Source organism: Ciconia boyciana, chromosome 3 (genome assembly GCF_034638445.1).
Source record: "Ciconia boyciana chromosome 3, ASM3463844v1, whole genome shotgun sequence".
NCBI lineage: Eukaryota > Metazoa > Chordata > Aves > Ciconiiformes > Ciconiidae > Ciconia > Ciconia boyciana.
Window position 1 is genome coordinate 89,841,111 of NC_132936.1, and position 9,406 is coordinate 89,850,516.

The 9,406-nt window shown below is 38.1% G+C and overlaps 1 protein-coding gene across 5 annotated transcripts in view; it reads left to right on the plus strand.

Annotated features, from left to right (window-relative positions):
* CNST (consortin, connexin sorting protein) overlaps positions 1-9,406 on the plus strand; it is a 62,272-nt gene that overhangs the window by 39,434 nt on the left and 13,432 nt on the right. For 4 of the 5 annotated variants that reach the window (XR_012041617.1, XM_072856512.1, XM_072856513.1 and 1 more), the window contains 2 exons: positions 443-1,320; positions 9,072-9,207. Coding sequence is in view for 4 of the 5 variants with exons in the window: in XM_072856512.1 (XP_072712613.1) it covers positions 443-1,320; positions 9,072-9,207 (1,014 nt within the window). In the remaining variant the exon portion in view is untranslated. The remainder of the gene's footprint in view (positions 1-442; positions 1,321-9,071; positions 9,208-9,406) is intronic. The other variant, XM_072856515.1, reaches the window with a different exon arrangement.

A 9,406-nucleotide genomic window follows, 5' to 3' on the forward strand; every position in this document is an offset into this window, starting at 1 on the left:
AAAGGAAATGCAGATATCTCCCTGTGTGGTAGATACACTAGCATCAAAATAGTTTTCTGTACTTAAGTGCATTTGTCTGAACTCCAGGCCTCCATGAGACACACTCACATAAAATATGCTTTAGAAGAAATGGGGCCATTCAGAAAGATACTTACATACATGTTGTGCTTGAAGTATGGGAGTAACTCTTTTCAGGAGGGCACTAAAGCATGTGCTTTGCCTGCAAGAATGTGTGCAAATACTTTGCTGAGTCAGGAGTCAGCTTTTCAGACTACTAACAAAACTTTTATTCTGTCTGGACCATAAAATACCTGCCCTTTATGGGCATGCATTTTAAAGCATTAGGTTACAACGTTATCAAATCACAGTATACTCTTTCCCCCCTGGGCTGATGCTTTGAATCATTTAAAAACACTGGAACTGTTTTTCCTGTTGCACTTAGGTACTCAAACTTGTCCTGGCATTGGACCAAAGAAGGAAGATAAACAGCTGAGCACTAGTTCTCCAGGTGAAAACAAAACTGAGACGCAGACAGAGGCAGCAAGCCTTTGGGTAGCTGCAGGAAAGGACCACATGGAGGAGCAGCACTGCAGTGCTGAATCAACACTGGAGCCACACACCCAGTCCACGGGGACAGTGGGCAGGCCTTCTTTGGGCTGTTTATCATCTGGGGATGCCGGTAAAGATAACAGTTTGCAGCTGAGAGAAAGACAGCTCTGTAAGGATGCGGAAAAAATAGAAGGCACAGCTGGGGAGTCTGGAGTGAAACTCCCTCTTGAGCTAATGGTAGAGTCTTTGGTTTTAACAGATGCTGATTATATGCCTACTGATTTGGTTCCTACTGATAAAGATGTGCAAGCTGATAGAAATCTGCTCAGATCAAAACATGCTGCTGGCTCTTCAGAAATTGCTAGTGGCCAGCTTGGAAATAGTGATTTAAAGCAGCAACAGAAACAGTCTGATAATGATGATGAAAAATCTTCGTGGGACAGAACTGCATCAAATGCATGCTCTGGATGTAATAAAGTGTCTCAGCATGAGAGTACTGCCCATTCACGAGTATGCAAGGAAATACAGAGAACAGCAGGACAGGAGGAGAAGGTAAATAATGAAGAACAAGAAGATTTATTTCTCAGATTTTTAAATGGTAACATAATAGACACTGAAGAATCATTTGCAAATTTAGCAAACCAAGAGGACTTTGACACTGTTCCAGATATTTCACCTGAACGAGCATCTTACAACTCACTGGAAGCTTTATCTCTAGATGACAGCTTTTCTTCCCTTGATGAACTTGCAAGAAGGATAGAGATTGCTGAGGTAAATACTGTGAATCCTATAAAATCTTCAATGTTTATCTCAATTAAAATATTTTAGATATTGCCAACTTCAAAATGTGTTAAATATTCCTTCATATATCACTTTTTTTCATCTGAAAAGAAATCTATACTTATTTAATTGTTCTGAGTTAATTCAGAAAAAAGTTTCTTTTTGCCTGTTTGCCTCCTTCTGGACCAGTAGTGCTCTGTGTTTCTAAAAATTAGATTGATTTTTACATATCAGTGTGAACACCTTTTCTTTATTCTGACAGAGACTGTTAGGAGATGGGCTCACAATTCCTGTTAAATCACAGTTTCACATCAGAGATCTGCATAATGCCTATGATGTAACATGTGGTTCGCTTCTATTCATAGAATAAAATCTGCTTTTCTCTGCCTATTCCATATAGGTGAGAACTACATATGTAATAAACTCTGTATATGAATGTATGGGCTTCTAATTTTGCCAAGTGTAGGCAGTTGTGTTGTTCATCCAAAACTAAGAGAGAACTTCTAAGCCTGAACCTGCCTTTCTGAAGCACTGCTGATAGGCCACAACAAGGATGAGTGCTTCATAAGCTAAATTGCTCTTCCGAAAATATAGAAGATTTATTGCTTTGGGACTTTTCTGGAGAGTGTATGATGACATCTTTGCTTTATTTGTCTTATGGTTTTGGTGCATTTGCAACCATGGGACCTTAAAAGCTTTTTCTTTAAATGAAAAAATTAGATTATTGTGAAATGATGTGATTCCAGATGCTGGAGGGGGAAAACTTGTAAAAAGGTATCTTCTTAGTTCATCTCTATTTTTAATGCATTTAACAATACAACATCCCTTGGCAATAAAGTAGCAGTACTTCTCTATAGATCAGAAGCTCATGTGCAGAGACCAAGAACCCACGATCACTCAGGGACAGCAGCCAAGCAGGGAACTAAATATTGGGGATCCATGCTGATGTTATTACATGTTTGGCAAAATCTCCAGCACTGGAAACAGGGCATTTTGGTTTTTCTCCCCACCTAAACAGCTTCTTATCTCCTTTCCAAGATCATTCATCCTGACCTTTCCCTAAAACAACTTGTCTTTCTGTGGGATGTCAGGAAGCATACCACATACCAGGACTGAGGGCCAAGCTGTACGCAAGCTCTTGACAACATGTGGATGTGGGCACCCACATACTTGTTCATACATGTAATCAAACTTTTGCACTAAATCCATTGGCTTTTGTTCACTTAGAGGATGGTTTTGAAAAAGAGCATTTTGTTGACAGTCTGTGCTAAGCCCATATACATGTATAACAGAAGAGTAAATTAACTGTCATCTCTCAGGATTAGATTTCTTTTGAGCCCACTGAAAGTTCAGCATTTTAAGCTACAGGAGAGAACTGTTCTGTTTCATGATAAAAAATCCCAAATTAATCCTACAGCAACTATTTTTGAATTGCTATGTTTGTGCCATTTGCATTTCAGAGGATGGGATAGAAAACTGCATATTGACACTGTTAGAAAAATTATGCTTGTATTGATTGGCCCAGTGACCGATGATGATGATGCTTTACGGGGAATCTACTTTCATTTCTAGTTCGCTATCCTGATGCTAGGACTGCCAGTACTCTGATGGCCAGCTGAGTCTCTGGAGAGGAAAAAGTACCTTGAGTCTTTCCATAGTACTTTTTCTGGCCATATAAGGCATAATGTTGGCTGGCACTGGTGGGAATCTTTTTTAATCGTTCTGAGCAAGAGGCCTGAGTTGTGTGTCAGGCAGGAGGTTTAAATCAGGGAGAAGAGAAGAAGGATTGATCTCAATACCAATTAAAATTTATAATATGCAGCATCTGGAGCTGTTTTGCAATACCTGAAATTTCTAGGGAGAGTAGGGTGAGTTAAGGACAGCACAGCAGCTTGTATTGTTTCATTATACACCTATATTTTGTTTTTCCAGTTAATCTTACCACCTATCATTACCCTAGGGGTTGCTTTTTGGAAGTGGTGAGCACCTACAGCTTCCCTGGAAGACACTAGGAATTGAGAGAGTTTGGCACCCCTGAGAAAGCAGCGCTGTTAACTTGCTTTCACTGATTTTGTTTTACCGTTAAAATAAGATTCCACTGATGTTTTGACAAGCAGACTGATCTTTGCACCCAGCCATAACATTCCTTCCTTTCTTATCCTCCTGAAGCCTTTGAAGTTGCATTGTTCAGGCTGTGGCCATCTAATAAGATGGCAATGTTTTCATACAGTAGTTGTGAAAGAAATACCTAGAAAATGCATTGGTAGCAACATTAATTAAATGAAATTAATTACATGAAATGTACCAGTGTGACAGTAAAAAAAAAAAACCAAAACATAAATCAATTTGACTGTGATAAAACTTGTCACAGAGTAAGTATTTACAAAATTGCCACAAATACGTTAGAATGGAAGGCAGAGGTAAAGATTATTTTGAAATAACCTAGGTACAAAAATCATATGGTAGGACAAAATTTCATTACTATTCTTCAATGGAGGTGTAATATTAGTTTATTGAAAATGGGGAAGGGTAAGTACTTGTGTATGTATTTACAGTTGGGAAGTTTTGTTTGACCCCATATTGAGATCAAAGAATCATCCCATGTAGTTCTCTAATTTAGATCCTTTATGTCACTTGCTTTTAGTCTACCATTTACAATAACTAATTACAAGACTGAAAATCCACTAAATTCTGACTCTGGCTTTAAATAATTGCAAAACTAAAATAGTCCTCTACATATTGTACAGTCCCTTATACTGGGTATTTCTTCACTAGTACAAACCATGCATGACAACGTGCAAATGATGGAACATCACTGTCTTTTTATAGAAACTAGATTCATACAGCTAACAAAGAACTTTGGAGCGCAGTCAGCAGTTGGCAGCAACACATATCAGAAGTGTATAACCTCTTCTTAGATCTCTTTGCTATCATTTCTGTGAGAATGAAATGACACACCAGCAGTCAAACAAATTGTAACCTCAATAATGTAAGTTGCATTTTGCCGTATAAAATAAAAGTTTATAACATAAGCCTTTTATCTGAGTGACGATGAGGGAAATGAGTAAAATCTTAATGTTTTTCCTTATTTGAAAATTATCATTTGAAATTTCTTTCTGAAAGCGAAGATAGTGAGACTCTCTACCACAACATAAGGTAGCGGCTTTTGGTTGGCACTGTTTGTACACCAAGACTTTTTAAAAGTACCAAGTATGTACTGACTAGCAACTGATTTGATTGCAGAAATGAAGTCTCCGCCTATCTATACTAGATCTGGAGACAATGCCATGTTGAGATCCCCTGTTCTCTTGTATGGCTTGGGTCTTGTAGTTTTGAGTTTGCAAGAATTATGCTTCCGTATGAAATGCTTGCATGGTATCTGAGCTATTTATTGCTGTATAAAGGAGCCCCGGTACTTGCATGGCTAGCATATTAGCAGAAAAATGGTTAGAGTCTGATGCTGTGGTATGAATACTGAATCTGCTAAGTTAGCTCCTTTTCAAATTATTCATGTATCTAATGTATTTTACTAGCAAAGAGGTTTGTCTGCTGCTTATAGCTTAACTCAGGGTAGTCTTGCTTTTTGTCAGTTTGTCGGACAGTTATGGATTACCGCCTTAAAAAAATCTGGTATTGCTAGAAATAAAACTGTAGGCCTTTGCCAAGTAACTGAATAAGGAATACAGCCCACGGAAGAATACACAAACAAAACTCCTCCTTGACTAGTTCTCTGCATTCAGACCAAAATACTTCATACAAGGAACTTTTCTTCTAGATCCCAGTCTGCAGTGCCTCCAGTTTTGGGGTTTTTATTTACTTCTGTATGCTAGGAATGATTCCAATAGTCAAGTTTAATCTGTTTTCTTTAAGAGCTTGAAGTACAGGGCCTTATTTTCATAGTTTTGTCTAATATGTTTATATATATATATATATACACACATCATATTTGGTGAAAATATGCATAATGTAAGAATTTTTTTAATATTTTATTAGCAAATGCTGGTTTAAACAGAGAAGAGACAGGTAGAGCTTGTTTTTTCTCATTTTTGGCCAGGTTATTAAACTTTATACAAAAAAGTTTAAAACTTTTCTGTGAAGCAAAATCACTTTGTATTAATAGTGGTAAAAAGAGAAAAGCTAAAATATGTAACAGAATTTCAATTAACCAACAGTCATTGCTGCTTTCCTTTTTGACTGTTGGTCAAAATGCCACCATGTACCTGTATGCCCTTTTCAGTTCCTGTACAGTAATTATAAAAGCTCTGGTCAAAAGATTTTGTGAAGACCAGCAGAGCTGAGTGAGTAAGCTCAGTTACATAGATGCTCCAAGAGCATCTTTTGTTAATTATTTAACTTAGAATTAATAAAATGTTCGATGTTTCAACAGGGTCCTTTATGTAGCTCTTTTATGTCACACAGAGCTGTTTGCAGTGCAGCCTGGTGCAAGCCTACATTTTTCCTCCTGTGGTTCAAGTCAAGCAGAGGCTTGACTTGTGGTCAACTGTATTAACCACAGTTCCCTCGTTAACTTCCAGTTTAAATAATGTATTCTGCCTTTTTAAATTCCTCCTGCCTCCTGAAGACTGGGATGGAAAATTTCAAGTCTTGCATGGCAGCTAAGTCCCTCTCCTTGGATGTTTAATTAATCGGAGATGGATCTAATACAATCGATTTGTATATTGCTTTGAAATCTTTCTGAATGAAAGGTATGGTAGAAAAATATATTTATGGTTATTTTAACTGAATGCAATTTTATTTGTAGCAAGACAGACCCTAGTCTTACATGACAATCTTACTTACAGTAACGACATTTTTATGACTGAAAATAAGAAAAATAAAATGGTGATGGTGATGTTTGCATTAAATATTTTTGAGCTGCAGTTGAGAATATGGTAGAAAAGAAGGTGTAAATATTGCTTTATGCAGAATTCCATATGTTTGTATTTGTATTTGCATTTTAACAATAAACTGTATCCTGATTAGGAGGAATAGCTTTGTAGGTCCTTTGCAGAATGAAACAAAAACCTTAATTATGTGACTCATGAAATTCAAAGGCAGACGAAATATTCTAGGTATGAAGTATGTATCATGTAAAGGGGACATTCTTAAAAATACGGTCTATGGCTTTTGTCGGAACAAGAGAGTAACACTAGCCACCCTGATTTTATTGCCTAATCAAAAGCCCTTGCTCCCCCTTTTTAAGCAAAAGAAGATGTTCAGAATACAGAAACCTGTGCGGTGTCAATTAGTTCTTTATACATTTAGAAGTAAATCCTGAAACATAGCCATGTACGCTGACGGGGAAAGTAAACGAACCTCATAGTAGCAAGATTTTCCTTTGCAAGCCTTTTACATAACTGTAATCACCGAAATACACATTTCCACATAATCCTGTCAAAGATAGCCCTCTGGTTTTAAGCTTGGAGAAGACAGAGCTTGTAACACAGTCATTCAAAAACTACCAAGAGCCAACAGACAAAATGAAGTACCTCAGTTTGAAATGACTACTTGCAGAACAGACCACCACATACTAATCTTAGGGCAGACTGGTACAAACGCCATGCCGTCCCTGGGTGACATTCCGGCCAAGTGCAGTCTGAGCCACTTGCGAACACGCGTGCCAGGCAACAGCTAGCCTGCTGTGTGGGGGGTGCAGGAGGAGCCATTGATCCTCTTTATGAAAGCAATGCTATACAGAGAAGCTTAAAATAATCCACGCTTTTAAAGGACATAACTTCCTCTCCGCCCTCCCAAATAAATAAGTCAAATTAATGCACTCCCATACGACCCCCTTTCTTTGTCACAACAAGGAAGCATAAGTGTTGATTTTCTGGCTGGCCTGATAAATTTTCATGGCAGTTCTGCAAGGCTAATTTAACATTACCAGTAGAAGCTTCACCCCAGTGCACTTGTCTGTTGTGATGAGACACTTGTGGGCTATTATTTGTGGTTCATTTGTGCCAAATAGTGGTCCTCCATACGTTGACTTAAACAATTTCTTTCCACCACCTCCACGCTTTTACTACTTTGTAAGTACTTCATTGCATTGTTTCATTAAATAATCCATTCAAGCTCTTGAGCAGATAATCAAAAGGGAAAGTCAATATCAAAAGGGAAGTGTGGCAGAGATCAATTTTATCCTCTCAGTTGTGATTTTGGGAAAAATTGTTAGACTGTAGGGATATACCCACAGTGACCAACTCCGTGAGTTGTTCAGGGCAACATTATTTGTCCAGTTGAGGGTTATAAAATACTGCTGGACTAGAGACCTGCAAAGGTAATTGCCAAATTTACCAGTTAAAATGTTGCAAACACCCAATGCCATAGTCGGTACAGTGCCTATTGGATTGTGCTCTGCGTTTCGCTGTGTTCAGTGCACCATCTCTCCAATTACAGCATGCATCGATGCATTATATAAGCTTGTACCATGAAGCAAATTTAGGGGCATAAGTTATGAAGTCACTTGTTTTCTGTTTTTCTACAGCTCTTATAATTGCAATGCAAACCAGTTTTTATGCATGGTCTTCTAACTTGATTAGATTATGGGGAGAGTTAAGCAGTCAGTTGTCTGCAACTACAGTGTTATCTGGAAAGTTGCTTTTTTGCACTTAGAGTTTTTGTGAAAATTATAGGCATGTGGGGTCATCTCCTACATAGATGAGTTGCAAACTCAGTTACAAATGTGGTATGTTTTCTCATCTGTACCACAAATGTATATAGATTACTTTTCAATTTAACAAATCTTATTGCTGATCTACAGACTAAGTTTTAAAAAGAGCTACTCAGATTTACAAAGAGATGACTAAGACTTTTTTCAGGTAAAGATGATCTCAAGATAAAAAAGGGCATGTCTAAATATGCTTCCTATTTTAATTTCTGTTTATTTCTAGCACACCAGGAACTGCTTGCTTAAGAAAGCATTTTTCTCCTGATACTTCCCCGACTTTCCATCTCTCTAATAACTAGGAAATTACAGACTGCTCAGGCTGGTGTAACATCCTAGTACGGCTTAGCATATACTCTTGCAGCTAAGCCAAATGCTGTAGCAAAGGAAGAAGTAATGGTTTATTGACTTGTAGACTGTATCGCTGTTTGTGCAAGCTGTTTGGGTCACCAGCCTGTAGGGAAGGATTTTTGAACTGCCGCTGTATCCAGCGAGCTTATTACAATGTGGAGCTGGAATCTATCCAGAGCACTGAGGCTTTCTTTTTCCCTGGTGTTATCTCTTTTTGGTTTTGTGGCCCCGCTGTAGCTTGTTGTCCGCCCTGGGGAACCAATTGCAATGCTGGAAAATTAATCTTGAAATAATATTTGATAGTCTCTGCAGGATTATATCTTTGGAGAGGCAGCAGCAGTGTGTCATTGACTTCTTCGTGCCCTCTGATGATGGTGTTTTTGACGCAAACCCTCCTCACCACTGCCCCAACCCATGTGATTTAATAACATAAGCTTACAAAGGAACTGTTGCAGTGAATACAAAGTGTGATCCAAACAGTTAACTTTGATAGTAATTAAGGGCAAGTAGTGTCAGCAGACAGCAGAATGATACTGCAGCTGTCCTGCATGTTAAGGAATTGATGTATTCAAGAAGGAGGTTTCACAAGTGCTGCAATGTTTAAGAAAAGTAGAGTGGAAACCATTTTTTAACTGTTTAGCTCATTTCGTCCTTGAAGTCATCGTTAAATAGATCTCATGCTTGGATTTCTCACATCCCTTGTGCTACTCACTGTCTTTCCTGATAGATTGCCCCAGCAGAAGGATTGGTGTCTATACTAAAGAAGAGAGATGACAGGGAAGGAAAAACAATTGCTCAAGCCCAGCAAAGGCAAACAAAGAGAAGAGTGCGATTCCAAGAAATGGAAGACACATTGGATCAAGGTAATTTAAAGCTGTTAACTCATGGGTTGCACTCTTGGGGTGCAAATGATGTTGATATTTTTGTTCACAAGAGCAAAGTGGGCATTCATTGTACTGTCTTCGCTTTTTAAAACTTAATCAAGTAATAAGTGAAGGTGATTGATCAAAGATTATTCTATACCAGGTTTGGGTAACAAGGCTACAGAAAGATACAATAAGT